The following is a 23,508-nucleotide window of genomic DNA, read 5'->3' as shown; positions in this document are numbered from 1 at the left end:
TCACTCTAGTTATAGAACAAATTCTTTTTATTTTTAAAAATATCCTGGAGGTTAATGCCAGGTCCCAGTGGCTGGGCAGCTATTTACATGAGCCAGAAGCTGTCAGATTCTCATGAGGTCAGTCAGGATGCAGTATCCACCTACCTACATTGAGCTTTGTGATTCTGAGGCTGGGACTCAGCAAACATTTCTGCTTTGCCTTCTGCTTCCATGCTAAGGCTTTGCCTGTTAGGAGCACTAGAGGGAAACGGTAAGAGTGGAGGAAGAAGGGACTTATTCCTATCTTCCTCTGAGCATCATCACCCACGCAGGGCCGCTTTACTCTGGCAGCAGCAGTTCCTTTTGTAGGAGCAGCTAAATCAGATTTCTCAGCACTTGAGAAACCAGTCTCATTCCTCCCTCCCCCTTCACCAACAACCAGCTCCTTTCCCAGAGGTTTGAGTTCTTTCTAGTTCCACGGGGCCCTTCCTCTAGGTTTCTAAGGCATTCCCTTTGTTTCTTCAGGGTAGCTATTTGTTAACTTCCATGACACCTTAGAGTTCTCTTTTTACCATTTAGCAGTTAACAACTTTATATCCAGTTAACAGTTCTCTGTTAGTACTCTCTGTTCAAATAATTTGTATGTTTTCTGCACAGTGAATGGACCCTGATCGATAAGCCTATGATATATATATATATATTTCTAACTTTTTATTATGGAAAGTTAAAGATATACAAAGTAAAGAAAATAGTAAAATGAACCTGATGTACATGTCATACAATTGTAATGATCATTAATTCATGGCCACATTTGTTTTATTTTACATTCACATTTACATCTGCCCCTCCCCTAAGTGGGTTACATTGAAACAAATCCAAAGTAAAGGAAAGGAATAACAAATATTTTTACAGGAAAATAGTTTCCTTACAAAAACGGGTCATCTTGAATTTGTACAATGTGTATTCACTGCTTACCTAAACAGTAAGACAAAAAAGAAGAGCAGGACTTCCCTGGTGGTTTAGTAGTAAAGAATCCGCTTGCCAATGTAGGATACATGGGTTTGATCCCTGGTCTAGGAAGATCCCAAACTACTGCGGAGCAGCCAAGCCTGTATGCCACAACTACTAAGCCTGTGCTGTAAAGCCTCGGAGCTGCAAGCTGAAGCCCGTGTGCCTAGGCCTGTGCTCTGCAGTGAGAGAAGCCATTGTAATGAGAAGCCTGTGCACTGTGATTAGAGTAGCTCCCGCTCACCACAACTAGAGAAAAGCCCACAGTAGCAGCCCAGCACAGCCAAAAATAAATAAATTAATTAATAAATATTTTTTTAATTAATTAATTTTTTTTTTAAAAAGAGCAAACAAAAAACAAGCAGAACCAAGAAAACAATAAAGATTAGGGGAAAAAATGGAGAAGGAATTGGCAATCCATTCCAGTATTCTTGCCTGGAGAATCCCATGGATGGAGGAGCCTGGTGGGCTACACCCATGGGGTCTCAAAGAGTCAGACTTGACTGAGCGACTAACACGCACACACACACACACATAGAGAGAAATAGAGAATAAGAAGATGAATAGGAAAAAATTAATGAAATCAAAAGTTGGCTCTTTGTAAAGTTGAACAAAATTAACACATCTTTAGAAAAGAAGAAAGATTAAAAAAAAAAAGAAAAAAGATTCAAATTACTAAGAAGTTAAAGAGGGTAAATTACTACTAAGCTTACAGAAATAAAAAGGACTATCAGAACCCTTTTGAACAACTGTGCCAGCAAATTAAATAACCTAGATAAAATGGGTATTCTTGGGAAGATATAAACTACTGAAACTTACTCAAGAAAAAAATAGAAAATCTGATAGACCTATGACAAGTAAAGAAATTGAACTAGTGATTTAAAATCTTCCAACAGGAGCCCAGCCCTGTGCTCTGTGATGACCTAGAGCGGTGGAATGGAGAGTGGGGTGGGAGAGGCACAAGAGAGAGGGGAGATTTGATTCAAGTTGTTATGTGGCAGAAACCAACACAACTTTGTAAAGCATGTATCCTCCAATTAAAAAAAGAAAAACTTCCTACAGAGAAAGGCCCAGTCTTTACTGTTGTATTCTATCAAATGTTTAAAGAAGAATTAATACCAGGCTTCGGTCATGGTCCAGTGGTTAAGAGTCTGCCTAGCAATGCAGGGGACATAGTTTTGATCCCTTGTCCAGGAAGATCCTACATGGCTCGAAGCAACTAAGTTCTTGCAACAACAAAGACCCAGTGCAGACAAAAATAATTTTAAATAAAATTTTTTTAAAAAGAATACCAATCCATCACAAACTCTTTCAAAAAATAGGAGGGGACATTTCCACATTCATTGTATGATGCCAGTGTTACTCTAATACCAAAAAGAGACAATGATACCACAACAAAACAACAACAAAAAACCTACAGGCCAATATCCTAATAATTCAATCCATATAATGTGTCATATTAATAGACTAATGGACAAAACCACATGATCATTTCAATGCAGGCAGGAAAAGCGTTCAACAAGATGCAATAGTCTCATCAAAAAACTCAACAGTTAGGATTAGAAGGGAACTTCTTTAACCTGATACAAGTCATCTGAAAAACCCACAACTAATATCTTACTTAATAGGAAAAGATAATATTCCTGAGATCTGGAACAAGATGGGGATGTCTACTCTTGCCTCTTTTATTTACCATTTTACTGGAACTTCTAGTAAGGGTAATTAGGCAAGAAAAAGGAATCCATTAAAAAGCTATTGGGAAAAAAATAAAAAAAATAAATAAAAAAGCTATTGAGACTAAGAAACAAGTGCAGCGAGACTGCAGTATACAAGATCGACATACAAAAATCAATTTTATTCCATACATTGGCAATGAGTAAACTGAAAAGCACTTCCATTTATAACAGCATCTAACAGAACAAAGTACTTGGGAATGAATTTCACAAAAGAAACACAAGACATACTCTGAAAACTACAAAACACTGGTGAAAAAAGTTAAAGATCTAACCAGAATCTCAGCATGCTTCTTTGTACACACTGATGAAACCATCCTAAAATTCATATGGGAAAATAAGTGAGCAAGAATAGTCAAAATAACCTTGAAGAAGAGTGAAGTTGGAGGACTCACCCTTCTTGATTTCAAAACCCATTTTTGCTTATTTTAATAGCAGTAGAAATATTACCTTGTAATGAAAGTTGGACAAATGCTAAATCTTGGACAAATGGGACACTGTGGAAACAGACAAAAATGGGAGGGTCCAGAGCAAACACTACCTGTGGAAAGAATGGAGATGGGTAGAGAAGACAGGAACAAGACTTCTCAATTTCCTTTTTATATTGTTTTGATTTTGAAATATGTAAACATTATTTATTTTAAAAGTTAGAGAAAAAAAGAAGTAAAATAATTTATAGGGACTTCCTTGGTGGTCCAGTGGTTAAGACTCCACCTGCCAACGCAGAATCAATCCCTGGTCCAGGAAGGTCCCACATGTCATGGAGCAACTCAACCCATGTGCTCCACAAGAGAAACCACTGAAATAAGCCCATGCATGCAGTGAGGAGCAGCCCCTGCTGGCCACAATTAGGAAAAGCCTGCACACAGCAACAAAGAGCCAGCACAGCCAACAATTAAATAAATTGATGAATTAAAAATTTTCAAATAATATATAGAATGCCATCTATTTATTAAAAACAACCACCTGCCTATAATTTCTTTTTCTAAAGACTCCTAGAAATTCTTTTTTAAAAAATTTACTTATTTATTTGGCTGTTCAAGGTCTTCATTACAGTGTGTGGAACCTAGTTTCCTGACGAGGAATTAAACTCAGACCCCCTGCATTGGGAGCTCAGAGTTTCAGCCACTGGACCAGCAAGGAAGTCCCTATAATTCCTTTTTAAACAATATTCTGAGGCTCCTCAAATTTGACTTGTAGGCAGTGAGAAGTCAAAAATATAAGGAAATCCTTTTGTTATTCCAAGTAAATTTCTCAGCTTGCTGTAAAAGCAAAGGTTAGGATTATACTATCAGTCAGTTCAGTCACTCAGTCATGTCTTTTTGACCCCATGGACTGCATGCAGCACGCCAGGTTTCCCTGATCATCACCAACTCCCGGAGTTTGCTCAAACTCATATCCATTGAGTCGGTGATGCCATCAAACCATCTCATCCTCTGTCCTCCCCTTCTCCTCCTGCCTTCAATCTTTCCCAGCATCAGGGTCTTTTCCAGTGAATCAGTTCTTTGAATCAGGTGTCCAATGTATTGGAGTTTCAGCTTCAGCATCAGTCCTTCCAATGAATATTTAGGACTGATTTACTTTAGGATGGACTGTTTTCATCTCCTTGCAGTCCAAGGGACTCTCAAGAGTCTTCTCCAACACCACACTTCAAAAGCATCAGTTCTTCAGCACTCAGAGTTATTTATAGTCCAACTCTCATAACCATACATGACTACTGGAAAAACCATAGCTTTGACTAGACAGACCTTTGTTGGCAAAGTAATGTCTCTGCTTTATAACATGCTGTCTAGGTTGGTCATAGCTTTTTTTCCAAGGAGCTATCTTTTAATTTTAATTTAAAAAGTCTTTTAATTTCATGGCTGCTGTCACCAACTGCAGTGATTTTGGAGCCCCCCAAAATTAAGTCTGTCACTGTTTACTCTGTTTCCCCATCTATTTGCCATGAAGTGATGGGACCAGATGCCATGATCTTAGTTTTCTGAATGTTGGGTTTTAACACAACTTTCTCACTCTCCTCTTTGATTTTCATCAAGAGGCTCATTAGTTCTTCCTTGCTTTCTACCATAAGGGTGGTGTCATCTGCATATCTGAGGTTATTGATATTTCTTCTGGCAATCATGATTACAGCTTGTGCGTCATCCAGCCCAGCATTTCGTATGACATACTCTGCATATAAGTTACATAAACAGGGTGACAACATACAGGCTTGAAAGCAAAAGTGAAGTCGCTCAGTCATGTCTGACTCTTTGCGACCCCATGGACTGTAGCCCACCAGGCTCCTCTGTCCATGGAATTCTCCAGGCAAGAATACTAGAGTGGGTTGTCATTTCCTTCTTCAGGGGATCTTCCTGACCCAGGGATCAAACCCAGGTCTCCCGCATTGCAGGCAGATGCTTAACCTCTGAGCCACCAGTGAAACCTGCCTTACTCCTTTTCCTATATGGAACCAGTCTCTCACTGGTTCTCACTATATATGTCCAGTTCTCACTGTTGCTTGCATACAGATTTCTCAGGAGGCAGTTAAGATGGTCTGGTATTCCCATCTCTTGAAGAATTTTCCACAGTTTGTTGTGATCCACACAGTCAAAGACTTTGGCATAGTCAATAAAGCAGAAATAGATGTTTTTCTGGAACTCTCTTGCTTTTTCTATGATCCATCTGATGTTGGCAATTTGATCTCTGGTTCCTCTGCCTTTTCTAAAACCAGCTTGAACATCTGGAAGTTCATGGTTCACGAACTGTTGAAGCCTGGCTTGGAGAATTTTGAGCATTCCTTTGCTAGTGTATGAGATGAGTGCAATTGTGCAGTAGTTTGAACATTCTTTGGCACTGCCTTTCCTTGGGATTGGAATGAAAACTGACCTTTTCCAGTCCTGCGGCCACTGCTGAGTTTTCCAAGTTTTTTGGCATGTTGGGTGCAGCACATTCACAGCATCATCTTTTAGGATTTGAAATAGCTCAGCTGGAATTCCATCACCTCCACTAGCTTTGTTTCATGTTTCATCATGTTTGTTTCATGATGCTTCATAAGGCCCACTTGACTTCACATTCCAGGATGTCTGGCTCTAGGTGAGTGATCACACCATTGTAGTTGTCTGGGTCATGAAGATCTTTTTTGTATAGTTCTTCTGTGTATTCTTGCCCCCTTTGTTTTAATATCTTCTGCTTCTGTTGGGTCCATACCATTTCTGTCCTTTGTTGTGGTATAAAGTATATAACAGTTCAAAACAGACATTTGGTCAAAAATGAATAAGAAATATAAATTCAATTTTTTATTTATTTCTGTAAAGTCTATGCCTATCTTTTGGGTAGATTCCTAGAAGTGGAATTGCTGGATCAAAGGGTAACTTCTTAGGTAATTTGGCTGTTGCTGCTGCTGCTAAGTTGCTTCAGTCGTGTCCGACTCTGTGCAACCCCATAGACGGCAGCCCACCAGGCACCCCCTGTCCCTGGGATTCTCAAGGCAAGAACACTGGAGTGGGTTGCCATATCCTTCTCCAATGCATGAAAGTGAAAATTGAAAGTGAAGTCACTCAGTCTTGTCCGACTCTTTGCGACCCCATGGACTACAGCCTACCAGGCTCCCCTGTCCATGGGGTTTTCCAGGCAAGAGTACTGGAGTGGGTTGCCATTGCCTTCTCCGAGGTAATTTGGCTAGGTACTTCCAAATGTTTTCACAAGGGATTGCGTGTTTTCCACAGCAACATATGAACATGCCTGTTTATCCACAGAACTGCCAATAGAGTTTGTTGTCAGACTGTTTCTCATCTGGTAGGCAAGAAATGGTATCTCAATATAGCTTAAAATTTCATTTCGCTTATGAATGAGATTGCATATATAACTACGAACCATTTGTATTACTTTTTTTTCTATGAATTGTCTGTGATTTGCTTTTGTTGTTGTTCAGTCTCTAAGTCATGTCTGACTCCTTGCGACTTCATGGACTGCAGCACACAATGCTTCCCTGTCCCTCACCAATTCCCAGAGTTTGCCCAAACTCATGTCTACTGAGTCAGTGATGCCATCCGACCATCTCATCCTCTGTCACCCCCTACTCCTCCTGCCCTCAATCTTTCCCAGCATCAGAGACTTTCCAATGAGTCACTTCTTTACATCAGGTGACCAAAGTACTGGAGCTTCAGCGTCAGTGCTTCCAATGAATATTCAGGGTTGATTTCGTTTAGGATTAACTGGCTTGATCTCCTTGCTGTCCAAGGGACTCTCAGAGTCTTCTCCAGCACCACAATTCAAAAGCATCAATTCTTTGGTGCTCAGCCTTCTTTATGGTCCAACTCTGACATCCTTACATGATTACTGGAAAAACCATAGCTTTGACCATACTGACCTTTGCTGGCAAAGTGATGTCTCTGCTTTTTACTATGCTGTCTAGGTTTGTCACAGCTTTTCTTCCAAGGAGCAAGTGTCTTTTACTTTCATGGTTGCAGTCACCATCTGCAGAAAATAAAATCTGCCACTACTTCCACTGTTTCCCCATCTATTTGCCATAAAGTGATTCCCCAGGACCCAAATACTGGATCCAAAAACTTCTATGGTAGAATACCCATATTTTTTTTAGCTGTTGCTGCTCTTTGGTTGTAAGTAAGTCTCTAATGCCACAAAATAGTTCTAGCGGAGGGCACTGAATCATTGCCAGTTCTGGAGAATTTAGCTCTTCTCTTGCGATCCTGGATCAGTCTGGAGAGTTGTGACTTGAACATCCCAAGTGTCAGTCATCTATTAATATTTACTGAAATTTAACAATGGTAGAGTAACTTCTTCTGAGCATAGTAACTATGTGCTCCTTGTTTCAAAGTTAGTACAGTGAAAACATTACAGCCCCTGGTAAAGACCAAGTTTGTGGGCTTGATGGGCACGCGGAAAGGCCCCTTGTTGGGCTTAGTGAATCAAAGAATGACCATTGCCTCCAGCCCTACTCTAGAGCACACCCTAGCAATGATGTCAGACCTGTCTTCATAGGGCAGATGAGAACAGCTTTTAGGGAAAGTAGAAGACCTGGCCCCATAAAAGTGTGGCCTTTGAAGGCTAAGTGGTATGTGTAGTATAGAAATACCACAACAAAAACCCCCCAAATTCCCCACAAATTTGTTTCTTGTCCACAGAAGAGAAAACCTTGAACTGACAGAGGCTGGGGAGAGTTGAGCAGTTGTATCCAAAAAAGAGCTTGCAGTCCCCACTGGAAAAGGTACGGTGTCAGATGAAGAGCAGACAAATTAAATCCCACTGCCCTGATGAGTCACTTGCTGAGTGATGTCACCAGCTGAGTTTTCACAGCTGGAAAATCAGCAGCTGCTGGACTAGAACATTCCACATTGCTGACAGCAGTTCTCCTTCCCTCAGAAGACTTTTGTACTATTCTCCCCCAGAATCTAACATGCTTTCTCTTTTTATATTATTTATACTAGGGTGGGGAATCTGACTTTCTGTTTTGAACTATGCATTATAGGAGACATTATATATTCATAAAGATGCTTTCTTAATTCTAAGCAGAATCTTCAAGATCAGAAGCAGCTAGATGTAGGTATAATTTTTTAAAATCTACAAACAGAAATACCTCATTGTAGGTCATATAACAAAACCAAGTTTTCTTATTCATAACAATAATCTCTTAACAGAAAACCTAAAGGTAATTGGGTACCTCTACTCAGCTGAATGGATTCTCAGCAATCACTTCATTAAAAAAAAAAATTATTTATTGGCTGCACTGCACAGAATGTGGGATCTTAGTTCCCTGACCAGGTATCAAACCCATGCCCCCTGCACTGGAAGGCAGAGTCTTAATCAGTGGGTTGCCAGGTTAATCCCCAATCACTTCATTTATTGATTTATTAATTTTTATGCATGATGTTTACCTGAAAGAGAAACACACAAAAAGTAGAAAAGATCTATGAAATGCAATCAGTAAATGCTCATTTTTCAGACCTCATGGAATGAAGACATTTTTATCTAAATCTAGAGGCTGGAGAGTTTTTTGTTTTACCACCAGAAAAGATGTGTTTGCCTGTGCCTGATTGGATGGAATCTAAAATAATGAAAATTAAATTACTTTCCAATTTAATTTCTCCATGAGTTGTTGGCTTTGTGGCACAGCTTAATAATAAGGTGTGTACATTAGAAAATATCACAGGTAATAGCCATCAGTGTACCTAACATGAACTCCTTATTAAATCTATTTAATTAATACAACATTTTTTCAATGTGTATCAATACATACGTAAATGTGATGGCCATTTAATACTGTTGAGATTTTTTAAATTATCAAAAAATTTCAGAAGGATGTATACTAAATTATTTAGCAGTGCTGCTGCTGCTGCTAAGTCACTTCAGTCGTGTCCGACTCTGTGCAGCCCACCAGGCTCCCCCGTCCCTGGGATTCTCCAGGCAAGAACACTGGAGTGGGTTGCCATTTCCTTCTCCAATGCATGAAAGTGAAAAGTGAAAGTGAAGTCACTCGGTCGTGTCTGACTCCTAGTGACCCCATGGACTGCAGCCTACCAAGGCCCTTCCGTCCATGGGGTTTTCCAGGCAAGAGTACTGGAGTGGGTTGCCATTGCCTTCTCCATAAATTATTTAACACTAGTTACCCTTAAAAAGTGGGTTTAGGGACTTCCCTGGCAGTCCGGTGGTTAGGACTCTGAGTTCCCACTGGGGTGCTACAGGTTGGATCCCTAGTTGGGGAACTAAGATCCCACATGCTGTGTGGCTCGGCCAAAAAAATAAATAAATAAAAAGAAGTGCTTTTGAAGAAAGAGAGCACATTCATTTTTGTTTCTTTACAGTGATTCTCTTCTGTTCATATTTGTTAAAATGACTGCATTCATTTTTATGATGAAAGTTTGGAGATTATAACTGCCAAAAATGATGCCCACCAATTATGAGGGGTACTGAATAAACAGGCAAAGGACAAGGCAGTTTTGAGGGTTGGACATCTAGGGACAGCTTCCTGGTAGAGTCCTGAAGGTGAGAAGATGCGGAAGCCCATGGAATGGTTGTGCCTTGGCCAGTCCTGTACGCATAGGCTTGAGAGCCTCACTCCATCTTCCCCAACTTCTGTTCTATAAAATACCTGTGGGAATCGGATCTAGAGCTGCATAAATGGACCACTGCTCATTCTTGGCTATTTCTTGCTTTGACACCTAAGATAGGGAAAATACAAAATGACGTAGAAAAGAGGTATTTTCAAATCTATATTGCTTTATGTTGCTGATTTCATAGTGAGTACCTGATTCCAATCTGCTCTGGCAACATGGCATTGTAACCATTTGTATTCTGATGAGGACATGATTTTAGCATATAGAGGGTGTGCTGCTGGTACTTATGATTGAAATGGGAGTCCTAAGCTGTTTGTCCTGATAGAAGACTAGAATTTTGTTTTTGGTCATTGATACAAATGAATCAGATTGGTATTTTTTTTTTTTTTTTTAACTGGGGGAACTATTTTAAATTTGGTTCTCAGATACCTTATCCTGAAAACATTAATGTGACCCACAGTTTCTACATATTTCTGCCTTTGGGCAGAAATTATACTCAGTTCTGCAGAGTTTTGTGAAATACCTGTGGATTCATCATGTGTCGTCTTAGGCTCCTGGCACAGGAGTGCACTCCTTTCTGTGGCTCTGTGGTGTAGCAGCTGAGAGAACCAATTTAGATGTGTGTTCACTCTTGCCACTAATTAGTTTAGAGACCTTAATTGGGTCCACTGAGAGGTCTTCCAGGGTAACACAGAAGCTGAAGAGAAGTTACCTCTTGTGTAGGGAACATTTTTATTTACAGTTTTGGGTTTTTTTTTTAATTTATTTGTCTGTGTTGGGCCTTAGTAATAGCACACGAGATCTTCACTGTGGCTTGTGGGCTCCAAAGCTCACAGGCTCAGGAGCTGTGGCACACAGGCTTAGTTGCCGCGTGGCATGTGGGATCTTCTCAGACCAGGGATTGAACCCATGTCCTCTGCATTGGGAGGTGGATTCTTAACCACTGGACTACCAGGGAAGTCCCTGCAGTTTCTTTTTTAATTTATGCTTTTAGTTTTTGTGTTTAGTTCATTTGCATAGTGTATATATTTTTTAATTTTTAAAAATTGGAGTATAATTGCTTTGAAATGTTGTTTCTGCTGTACGATAGTTTTTATTAGCTATATGTACATGTATATCCCCTCCCTAATGAGCCTCCCTCCCTTCCCCCCATCCCATTCTTAGTATAGTTTCACTTGTCTCCTTTGAGTAAAAGGCCCGGGGCAGGAGGCTTGCAAATCAAATTCTCTATTGCCTGGATTGAGGGAGGCTAGTATGCTCAGATCTCATTAGAAACTGACTTATCACCTCTTGATGGAAGGGTGGGGAAGGAGAACCTATGGGGCCTGGTCAAAGCCCAGTGCTGGGGCTCACTAGCTGCATAAGCTTGGGGCACACGCCCCAGCGATGGGACCTCGCCCCTCCCAGGTCCTGTGTGGTGAGAACGGATCAGGGCTCTGAGAGAACTCTCCTACTCCTTCCTTCCTCTGTTCACCTACACTGGGCCCGCTTCCTCCCTGGGGTCTGGGGAAGTAGCTTCTCAGGATCTGAGATTGCACAGAGGTATTTTACTGAGGAAGGAGATATGTCTAGTAAATTTCCGCTGCAACACATCTGAGCCTCCTGGAGATCTAGGGTCACACAGATTTGATCCCTAAATATACCTCAGTCCAATTTAACTTAGTTCCTCCTAGTTCTTCCTACAAGTTTTTTTCCTCTGGAATAAACTGTTAAGTTCCATTTGGACCATGGACCATATTTTCTACACCTAGTGTAACACCTGACATACAGTACGCATGTTTACAAATGGTTATTACAAAAGGTTATTAAAGATTTTAGTACTGACCACAAGGTGGCTCTCATTTTCCTAAGGCCCAGTGTCTTCTCTGGGAAGACAGGACACTGTTGTAGGACCTTAAGGAGGATTTTTAAGTGTTAAAGATACTATCTCAGACTCACAGTATCAGTTTATGACAGATTTGGGGACAGAACCTAGCTCACAACATCCAAAATACCGAAACTATGAGGTAAAAGCCCTATTCTTTGAGGCACTGGTGCCAATAAAACTCTGCAGGCTATATAGCCTGGTTACATTTGGTCCTTAAATTCAAGGTGACAGCTTCACATCAAGAAAAAAAATTCAGCAGGGCTATGGCAAACTGATGCATCAGGGTAAAGGCTTCCTGACCTCTTGCCACCATATATATATCTATATGCTATATAAAATATAGCACATATAGCTATATATATAGCATCTATATAGCATGTATATATATGCTATATAAAAGCATAATTTATATAACCAGTCTAGTTACAGACTCAAAGAGTGATCCAGAAACCTCCAGCGGCCCCAAGACCTTCAGGGAGCCCAGAACTGTAAACTACTTTCCTGTTAGCTGCTTTGTTCACTTTCATTCTCCCAAGTTTATACTGCTTTTCAGAAGCTAAGTGATGTGATGTCACTGCTTTGAGGCAGATGGAATGTGTCTTTAAAAAGTTGTTTTTAATATGATAGGTATCAATTGATACAGGCCTGAAGTAGGATTGCTCTTTGAAGGTCTTTAGTGAATTTTAAGGAAGTTAAAGGGTTCCTGAGACCAAAAAGTTTGGAACCACAGCCAGGATCTATCAATACAAAATTTTTATTTTTCCTTTAGCTTGGGATATATAACACTGGTTTAACCTACTTTCTGAGCAGTTAGTTATGATAAATGACAAGTAAACAGATGAGTTTCTTTATAGCCATTTGAAATGATAGGGCCTAAAAGCAGGTAGAATAGGAAGAAATTAGGGGAAGCAACAAGTGCCTCCTCTGGAATATAAACCAAAGCATGAAACCATTTGCAACTTTGATTTACTCCATAGACTGCTTACTAACTAGAAAAGGGTTATGCAAACCCAGAGGGTGTAGAACTAAATGGTTGTATTTCAGATGAAATGTGCAAACAGCTTTTAAATCACTTCAAGTGAAAACTCACCCAATTCCAGACCCACTTATGAACCCCAGTAGATAGTGTGTGGTATTTCCCTCCCAGTCAACACGTAATTCCTTAAATGAGAGACAACCAGCACAAGACTGTCATTCACGTTTTCGCATACTTTATTTGTTACAAACATACAATTTTTTAAATATAGACTGTAAAACTCCATTTGCAAAAGTCTGTTATTGTAAGGAGTGCACACCAGCAGTAAGGATTCTTTTTTCTCTATGAGTTTTTCTGTCAGTTTTGCTAGTTAGTGGTAAATACGGGACCCGCCATTTTACAGACTGACTGAAGCTTTTGGCTGTATTCACATTGTTCTTTTGAAGCAGCCCTGCTCGTCTCAAAATTGACCGGAATCAGCTTCAACCTCCAGGCAGTGAGATCAACAGCCCGTCTAGACTACGCTTTTGAATGGTTTCCAGGAAGTATGAGTTCTGAATGGGTACTGCACTTCACGGATTTGTTTGAATTGCCCATGCAGCTGTGTTTGTTAAAGTGCATTCTTCTTTTAAAAAATAAGAGGAATAATCTTTATTCTTTAACCAAGGTACTTAAAAAAATGAACTTTTTGGTCTCTCAGCAGATATTCCCAAATTGATCCTATCACTACAAATTTTAGTGTTCTATTTACAAATATTTATAGGGTAACAGGTGGAGGGGACCTTATAAAATTAAAGGTGCAGCTTCTCTTGAAGCAGAAATCAGTTCTACAAATTCATACATAGGAGTACACACTTGGTTTACAATGCACAAGCATTTGGATATTTACAGAGACTGAAGACATCCCAAAAAAACCCTCTTTAAAGTAACTTCCAACCTAAACTCTAGTTGTACATCTAGATCAGGAAGCTCTGTCTCCTGCTATCAAGATTTGGTTTTAACTCATTCTAATTATGTCTGTAGATTCTCTATGGGCAGGACGTCAGTCCCAACTTTGGAATGAAGAATCATCTAGTCTAAGGAAGCCCCTGGTAGATCTGACTGGCAGTGAAGGTTACTATAGAAAGTGTGTTATCTGGAAGTATGTCAGAAGATGGATAGACTTCTAAAAATGGACTTGGAAAAACATCTGCATAGAGGTGCAAGACAGCATAAATCCTTACTAATCATTTTAGAACTTCAGAAAAAGATAAGTCCAAATACACTGACAACCACAATTATTATTCAAATTATTGATAATCATTGGAAAAAAACTCAAGTTTACTTGCATGCTACTGTAACATGCACAACTCTCAAGTATGCCCTCTACTTAAAATCAGTTTCTGGACTTCTGCCCAATCTATTAGCTTCTAGGAATACAGGCAGCTTTTGAAACAGAAGTGACATGTGGGCTAGGAGAAAAGGGTTTTATGCCTCATATCTGAACAGTTTAAGATGAAACTCTCAAATTTCTACAATAAAAATGTTCCTGTTTTTCAATTTTCTTGGGACTCTACCTGCAGTTATATATGTCCTTGAAAAAGGAATTTTAAAAGGGAAGAAATCTACCACTTGCCACTCTATTTCCAAATATGTATAAGACTTTTTTGAGCCGGCTAGATCTTGCAATATAGGGCAAGAATGGGGATGAGAGTTTAAGAAATAAGAGACCAAAAAAAAAAAATAATAATAATGAGACAATCTACATAAATTTTCTTGAAAGATTTACCCACTGATGTCTTTGAAGTAGGGAAGGGGAAAAAAAAAAGACAAACTCATGTCTTCTTCAATATGCTAGTGGACAATGAACTTGGATAGGTTTATTGCTTTCTCTCCAATACTCCAGGCCCACATTTCATTACACTAAAGGTATGATCAGCCCTCTCTTATCCATGTCAGGAGGCATTTTATATATGTAATATGGGGAAAATGGAATTTGCTCCTAGACTCAAAATCCCATGTTAATAAAGTACAGTCATACTCTTTCATCAAACCATGTTAGAATCGCCTATGGAAAAAAATAACATTTCTGCATCAAATAAAGCTTTGCCCTCCTGTGATTAAAGTCCTACTGAGCAGTGACACTACCAACACAGCATTTGCTGTTACTTTAACATGGCTTTACCTATCCCCATTGCAATGTCTAATTCAAGAGACATGAGTTAATGTTCAAATGAAAAAGACTGCAAATAAAGGTGACTACACTGATGGTATATTCCCTATTTCATCAGGAAATATAAAATACATTCATAAAGGTCTTAACTTGGATCAGGGATACAGATATCAACTAAATATCAATTTCTAGATATCTAGAAATTACTAATGTCTTCATGATGCAGTATTATTTTCCAAATTTAATTTTCATCCTGACAAGTGGACCATATTTATTAAATAAGAGTCTGTTAAATCTATCAGTAATGAAACTAAGTTTTAAGACTGAGTGAGGGCTGCAAACAGCAACTTTAACTAAATAGCAGGTAAATATATCAAGAGAAGTAATCATTCAACAGTATGCTATCTCTTGAAGCTTCTGGGGATTACCATTTGAAAATTAATGACTTTGTTTTTCTAGATTAAAAACAGGGGAAATGAGGTTATAATTTCCATTTCCACCTTGTGCCTGGAATTCCAAATGGGGCACTGTCATGTACTTTTGTGTCTATACACATATTTTTTAGGTAAATGTGGTTCTTTTTCTACAATCACCACCCGCCCCCATTATCCAGTTTATTCAATGGGAATAGTAACTATTTAGGAAGACAGCTCATCGATTTACAGTACTCTAAAACCAACCCTGAAAACTGGCAATTTCATTCATTTACTATAACTTCAGTGCCGTTTTGACAGAAAAAAAAAGTTACCTTAAGGCTCAAGGGAAAGTAACTTATTAAATTGTGAATGCAGCATTGTTTACTCTCCCGTCCATTGGAAACTAGCAAAATGCATTCTAGATCAGTAATACAAACTTTCTAACATTAGCAAAGATTTCTACTTTTCTTATACAGAGTTAAAACAATATTCAAAAGCAAATTATCTAGGGGAGCCTGAGAAACCATGATCCACATCACACACAGATTCCATGTATTTCATGATCAAAAAGTGCTTTATCTTTGAGAAATATGTCAGGGCTAAAATGGAAATATACAAGGAAAAAAATCACTTGACACTTTCTCAAGTGAAGTACAAAATGGAAAAGGAGCAAAAAGATGGGAGGCGCTGCTCTTTGAACAGGCCTTATGCAGGTGACTTTTAGGGTATACTAAATTAAAATTGTTTTAAGAGTTAACAGTGGAATTTTATACCACTATATATATTCTAAAACCTGAGATTGGACATCAAAGCAGTCTACTTTTTTACTTATCAGAGCAATTCTGATACTTCCTAAAAATAGAAGACAACTCAATTGAATTAATAACTCCAGGGTCAAAAACATTAACTTTCCCCAATAAACAAGGAGACCGACCACATTAGATACCAAGAGTGCTATAGAATGCCTCTCGACAAAGAGTCATTTTTACATAAGCAAAAAGTCACTTCTCTCCTTCCCCTTCTCACAGATCAAGGCCACACTATTCTCAAATGAATATCTACTGAGAGATCAGCTGTGCATTGGACAAAGTACCATAACTGGGTTAAAAATGAAAACAAAATTTACAGTGAAGAATACCTATGTGCATGGCTTACACACTCAAGCTTCTCAAGTTCATCCACCTCAAGAACAAGGTAGACACAAATGGATAGTTACCTTTTAATACCTTGTGGAGAGCACATTCTACCCCCTGTAAAGCCAATCAAGGTCACATTTAACAAAGCATCCTCAGCAACTATAGTGCCTGAAGTGTGCAGCCATTTACAGACCACTCAATATGAGGGCATTATTATAACCAGCCTCTTTTGCCCACAACCCTGCATTTTCAGATAAGCCAGGATAATTGTTTTGTTTTTGAGAAAACTGAAGCTTGAATCTCATAAAAGACCTGCAATTTATTGCAAAGTGATTGAGAGGTTAACAGGGAAGCAATAAGTTAACAGCCTGCCTGCACCAAAGCCTCAATCATTTTGCAGTAAATAATTATGGAAAGTGACTTGACAAGTAGCCATGTGTGTATCACAGCTACAGTCATTTATACCACCTACATGCCTCCCACAGTAACATAGGGTGTCTGGGTTTTTGGTTTGGTTTTCACTTTGATTTTTGGTGCCATACAGATTTACACTGTGTACTGTGCAGCATATGCACTGAAAACTCTCTCTGCTGACTAGAACTGCCATTCTACTTGAATGAAAGGTAGGGACAATAGAAACCAGAAGGCAAGAGTAGTAGCTCATCACAAATTTTTGACCCTTTGATTTTGTTCTTAAAATTTCTCATGTCTGCAGCAGTTTGAGAAACAGACATTCTACCAGTTCTCTCAAGAAGAATTTTAGTTTCCTACTTCTCAGGAATATGACTGTTTTGAACACATGATTAGCTGGGCTGTTTGCCAAAGTTGAAAAACAGTCTTAAATCACTGCTTATAGTAGCAGCTGAAAGACAAAACCCAAAATTGCTTTCCCATAGTCTGTATAATGCTATTTTCTGACTGGAATTAACAAAGATCATTTCCTTTAATAGGCAGTATTTATAAATGAGTTCTGAAAGCCAGCCTGTTAAAATCACTTTGTTTAACAAACCACACACTGAAAGTGTAGTCTGTGCTTTGCAGATTTCTATTGTCCCTAGTACCGGTATGAGGATCAGTGAATGCTACCATTAATCCACTTCCTCCTGTAATCTTCCTGCAGTGAGAAGAGAGGCCATGAACCACCCCCTGCAGGAGAAACAAACCTTTGAGATTGGTTAAGACTTAAAAACCCACCACTATGACATTTACCATTTAATCTTACATAGGCAGGTCAAAATTTTAATATAAATTACTTTTTCCAACACATAGCTTATGCATTCTTTGCTCCTTTTTTTGGAGGATTCTCAAATTGATATCTAAAGATTTACATATGATATATTACTGTTATATGGTCTAATGACTAAGAAAATTTCTCTGGTAACCAAAGCTGATGCCATATATGGTAGTGTTCTTGGCATATACTCTATATGCCTCAGACCACTTCCACATTCTTTCTATTCAGCTAATTATAGCTTAGTAGCCACTGGTGAAGGATTGTGAAGACCCTGTCATTTCTACAGAGTAGAAAGGCAAGGCTAGTTACTGCAATTCAGCCAAACAAAAAGAAAAGAAAAAAGAATAAACCAACCCCTTAAAAAGGAGAGGTACTGCACCTTTGCAAAATTGAACTGGCTCACTGCAGCTGAGCAACAGAACCACCACTGAAGCAAGAAAACAAGTTGGTCTATACAGGAATTATACATGTTTTGAAAATGAAAAAGTTACAGCAATCAACTAAGAGCTGCAACTTTAATCTTCATTGCTGCCTCAGAGTTTGAAACTTATAAACAGTTTATGCAAACCTAATAATGCTAGCTTCTTCTCAGCCCCTTTACTAAAACTACTTAGGGGTTTGTTCTCCGCAGCAAAGAAATAAACACTCAAAACACATAGGTAAATACAGCAGGACATTATTGAAAACAGCTGCCTTGTAGTACAAAATACAGTACAAGTATACAGATGTCATTAAAACATCAAAAATACTATTGCTCCCATACAATTTAGGAAACATTCTTTGCAACGGAGAAAAATTTTTTTTAAAAAAGAAAAGCTTAAAAAAAAATCTGTTTAAAAAGTCTACTGTGGATGATGAGTAGAGAAATAGTCTGAAAAGGGCACCAATGTTTGTGGCTCTTCAACTTTTTAAAAACAAAAAAAATCTAAGATCGATATTCTGAATCAAATCTAATTTTTAAAAAAGCCTAATTTTATGTACACAATTATTCCCTCCCTCTCAGCCACAATTCATGAAAACGACCTTTTTGTATATTACTTATTTCCCAATAAATACAAAAAGATTGTAGACTGAATAATACCAAAATAAGATAATAAAAAGGTATGCAATAAATTAAAAGGCAGCTCAAATAAAGGGCAGGCATGCAGTTAAAAAAAAAAAAAATACTAAGATTGTGGAGGTGGGGTTACTTGCCTCCTTGTTGAGAAGGTGTCGCACAAAGTATACCTGAAAACTTTGGAAAGACCATTAGCTCCCATTCAATTCAAAGTTACCTAGGTCTATGACACTTCTAGGAATACCTTTTGATGGGGTGGGATTAACTTGATTAGTAAAAAATCATACTGAAAATCCATTTAAAATATAGAAGAGGCGATCCTTGAAAACCCCAACTTTTATTCTTGAAAGACAGCTGGATAAACTGGCAAAAGCCAGTTTGTTGAAATTTCAAGATGGTATAAAAATGCTTCCAGGATATAGTCAGCATATTCACGTTCATTTCAGCTCCATTCAAAAGGATTTCAGCTTCAAAGGGCACGCTGCTTGAATCACTCATCCATCATTTGCCAGCTTTGATTGTGAGGTACTGATATAATGGACCAAGTTCTTAAAAATTTATTTTAAAAGAATAAATGATGCTGGAATTCTGGACCTGAGGATCTTTAGTATTTGAACAAATCCACAGATTAAACTGAAGGTAGATGACTTCAGTTTTGGTTACTTCCAACTTTTCTGTGTGGACTTATATTCCATTAAAGCTCAGGCTTGTAGCCACAATGTTCCTTTTGTAGAGATGTTCAAGTTTTATGGTTTAAAATCCAGCCAACCAGTGGCCGAAACAGCCGAATTAGCCATAATTCACTGGCTCACACGGTGGAGCCACGGGTATCTGGCTCTCATTCATATCTAAGCCATGACCTCCATATTTGGAGATCGGGGAAGAACTTTAGTGAGCAGCAACCAATCCACTCAAACAGTTTTCCTTGTGCTTTATGCCTGATTTCTTCTTGTGCCTACCTCAGCAACCCCCAATGTAAAACTGCTTGTATCTTTGAAAAAAATCTGCCAACTTCCAAAACATTATAGTAAGGGATTCTAGTTCAAGGATTGACATCTGAATCCATTTGCATCCCGGATAATAATTCTGCAAAGACAAGACATGGGCCTTGGTCCAGGTTCTATGCAAAACCATTTTAAAATGGATCCAATTTGTTTCTGTCCCTGGTGGCTTCTTGAATTCTTATTTTGCCCTGTCTATGATTACGTAAAGTTGCATTCCTTTTCATGAAACTTGTACCCTCAGAACTGGGTAACTGCAAAGGCCTCTGTCTTCACAAGAATTCCATGAAGATCTAGATCCAAAACGCTGATTGCAATGGAGGTGAAGGGATAGACACTGCAACAATGAGGTCTAGAAAGATCTTTAGACCAGGTTACCCAAATATAACACAAATTGAGCTGTCATCAACGGGTCTGGGTAACTCATGAGGTGTTCCTTGGCCAGCGTGCAAGGATCTATCCCATCCAGGGTTATCCTGATGGATTTAGTAACCTTAGGTGGGAAGCAAGAGAAGCTGAGACTTCTGCTCAGGTGAGGAGACGCTGTTGTCCTCTCTTTGCAGGTTGCTGTCAATTCCTTGGAACTTTACTGTTTTTCTCTAATTGTCCTGACTGTTCTCTTATGGTTATTTCTCTTAACTATATTATTTAAAATTTTGTTTTCTTCCTCCGGGGCCTCCCTTGCTTCCCCTCCACTAGCTCACTGGGGATGAACAGGAAGGGGAGCTCTCTAGCCAAGGAGACGGTGGTGGGGTGGGGAGGCCCGTAAGGGGAGGAAGCTGCGCGTTTCAATCCTCATCCACCTCCTCTCCCTCAGACTCGTCCCCGCCGCGTCGCTCATAAAGCTTATCCCTCTGCCGCTCCTGTATCTCTTTCATCTCATCTGCATACCGGCAAAACGCGCCCCCGAACTTGCCCCAGGCCTTGAAGGGGACCGTGATGGCGTTGCGATAGGACGGCTTCACCTCGCTTACGCGCAGGAACACTCCGTACTTGTTACAGCCCACGTCGAAGAAGAAACGCTTGGAGTCCACCGTGATAGAAGTGCCTTCCGGAAGCTCCCCGTACAGGCCGCCCCCAGGGCCTCCGGCGCCGCCGCCCGGGCCCCCCGCCAGCTCGTCGTCCTCGCCGCCGTAGTCGTCGATAAGCTTGGCCAACGCGTCGCGAAACTCTATGAGGCCCTGCGCGGGCAGCGCGATGGTCTGGCCGCTCTGTAGGCCGCCGGGCCCGGGGCCACCGCCGCCGCGGTTGACCGTCTGGCGGATGCGCAGGAAGCGGCCGCGCTGGTTCTCCTTGAGGTCCAGGTAGTACTTGCGGTTCTCGCGCACCAGGAACTCGCTCTTGAGCGCGCGCCGCGGCCCACCGCCCTCCTCGGCGCCCGCCGCCGCTGCCACTTGCTCCGGGCTGCTGGGGCCCAGCTGCGCGTAATGCTCGATGAAGTCGCCCAGGTAGTCGCGGAACTCGGCGGCCACCGCCATGGACAGCGTGAGGCGGCTCTTTGAGCCGCCCGCGCCCACCTCGGCGATCTTGAGGAAGCGGCCCTTGGCGTTCTGCTTCACATCTAGGTAGAAGCGTTTGTTCTGGATGTCCAGCCGCTTCGAGGCCAGCTCCTGCGTCTCTTGCTCGCCGCCGCCGCGGGACGCGGGCTGGAAGCCGCCGGGCCCACCACCGCCGCGCTCGCTGCCGCTGTCGCCGTCCGCCATCTTCTCGGCCGCCGCCGCCGCCGCGCCCAGGCCGCCGCCCGCCGCCCGCCGCGCTCGCGCCCCTGCCCTCCGCCCTGCGGCTCGCTCTCCCGGGCCCCCCAGCCTCGCCCGCCGGCCCGCTCACGCGCTCCCGCTGTTCATCGCCGGCAGCCGCCGCCGCCGCCCCCCCATCGCCCCCGCGCCCCGCCCCGCCACTTCCGCTGGGCCAGCTTCCGGCGCGCGCCTCCATGACGCCGCCCCGCCCCGCCCCCACGTCCTCGCTGCCGGAAAGCGCCGCGCAAGGCGACGGCGGGGCGCAGGGCAGTGACGTCACGGGACCGCGAGGATTTGGGGACCTTGGAGACCCGGGTGGGTAAACTGGGAAGGAGCTCTGGAAGTTTACGGGTGATGGAAACAGTCTGCATCTTGTTTGTGGTGGTGGTTTTATAGATAGCCGAAACTGATTCAAATTACGCTTTAAATAAATGCGGTTTATTCTAGGGAGATTATACCGGAGTACAGTTATTATTTATGAAAGAGGAATTAAAAGAAGGAAGATGATGGGGTACTCAAAACAAAACTAACCTAATAGGATTGCTGTATAATAATCCGTGAGTGATATTTAGCATAATAACTGAGTTATAGTGAGTGCTCAATAAATACGTACTCTTAGTTCGTGGAATACTGTTTATAGTGCCTGGAACATGCTTGGTAACATCATCATCACCGTCTCAGCAGCGTAAGATAAAATGATGGCCTGAACTAAGTAGTACCAGTGGGGATGGAGAGTTTAGGAAAGGAGTTAATTTTTATAAAACACGTATGTACAGGGACTGGTAACCATTTTACACGTTAACTTGGAAGAATACTTGTTCCCTATGTTACATTGTGTGGAGAAACAGGAATGGATTTAAAAGTGAAAAATGGGACTTCCTGGTGGTTTGGTGGCTGAGATTCCAAGTTCCCAATGCAGGGGGCTAGATCCCACATGTTTTAACCACTTGTGGTAACTAAAGATCTCAATGCTGCAACTAAGACCGGCAGCAGCCAAATAAAGTGAAAGTGAAAGTCGCTGAGTCGTGTCCTACTCTTTGCAACCCCATGGACTGTAAAATCCATAGAATTCTCCAGCCCAGCCTAATAAATAAAAAGTAAAAAAAAAAAAAGTAAAAAGTGTATCTTTTGATGGGAGGAGGTGTATGCTAAGAGTCATTCTGCCTGGGTCTGAATCCTGTACTAGTTGTGAGGTTTTGGGTACGTCAATTAACCTCTAAGACTTAGTCGCATCACTTGTTAAATGGGAATAATACTATCTTGTGGAGTTGCTTTAAGAATTGAGATAAAGCACTTTACCTGGCACAGAAGACGCACTCCCCAAATTTTTCCTTTTTTTTTTTTTTCGGCTGTGTCATGAGTGATATTAGTTCTCCAGCCTGTGTCCCTTATACTGGAAGTTCTGAGACCTAACCACTGGGCAGCCCCTCCCCAAGTGTTTAATCACCCTTCCTCCTGATTCATAAAAAAGACCCAAACAAACAAAATTAGAGTAATACCTCTCAACCAAACACAGAAGAGTCCAGGGGAAAACATCAAATTTGGGGTCTTGAACATTTCACTCTTGGAGAGAATTTGGACATATGAAATCTGTAGGGAAGAAATCTGATGTATCACTTACCCTTCATAAAAGATGTCCATGAAGCTCCTTCTCTAATTTCTTGCTAACCAAACCACTTTCTGCATAGGGGACCGCAACACTCAGTTCATGTGAAGGAGTCTCTACCCATATATTCATTTCTTATCAGTTCAATTTTAATGTCAAGTCCTATTTAATGAGTTAGATCCATTGCTTTATTTCCTTTTTTTTTTTTTTTTTGTCTGTGCTGTGCGGGACCTTAGTTCCCCAACCAGAGATGAAACCTGTGCCCTCTGCATTGGGAATGCAAGTTTTAACCACTGGACCACCTGGGAAGTTCCTGCTTTGTTTCCTTTGAAATTTCATTCTTGGCTTTTAAGCTTAGCATCTTCTCCCTTTTTATCTATTTGACAATCATACATTTTTCAGGCTTTTTACAGTTCAATTTTTAATAGGTGTGATTATATCATATATTTTTATTTCATCTTTAACTCTAGTTTATCTTGAATACATTTTGGTGGATAGTATGAAGTGAAGAATCTAAAAAATTTCCTTCAAATGACCAATTGTCCCAGTACTATT

The 23,508-nt window shown here is 40.6% G+C and overlaps 1 protein-coding gene across 1 annotated transcript; it reads right to left on the bottom strand.

Moving 5' to 3' along the window:
- Positions 1–12,833: 12,833 nt before the first annotated feature.
- Positions 12,834–22,356, bottom strand: PURB (purine rich element binding protein B). The gene has a single exon (XM_043463452.1). The coding sequence runs from the start codon at positions 21,312–21,314 to the stop codon at positions 20,400–20,402; it is 915 nt and encodes a 304-aa protein (XP_043319387.1). The 5' UTR covers positions 21,315–22,356; the 3' UTR covers positions 12,834–20,399.
- Positions 22,357–23,508: the final 1,152 nt, after the last annotated feature.

Source organism: Cervus canadensis, chromosome 3 (genome assembly GCF_019320065.1).
Source record: "Cervus canadensis isolate Bull #8, Minnesota chromosome 3, ASM1932006v1, whole genome shotgun sequence".
NCBI lineage: Eukaryota > Metazoa > Chordata > Mammalia > Artiodactyla > Cervidae > Cervus > Cervus canadensis.
The sequence above is the reverse complement of the archived record's forward strand: the minus strand, read 5'-3'. Positions and strand labels throughout refer to the sequence as shown.

Coding starts and splice junctions, on each gene's coding strand:
- PURB (XM_043463452.1), bottom strand. CDS start 21,314: ATGGCGGACGGCGACAGCGGCAGCGAGCGCGGCGGTGGTGGGCCCGGC.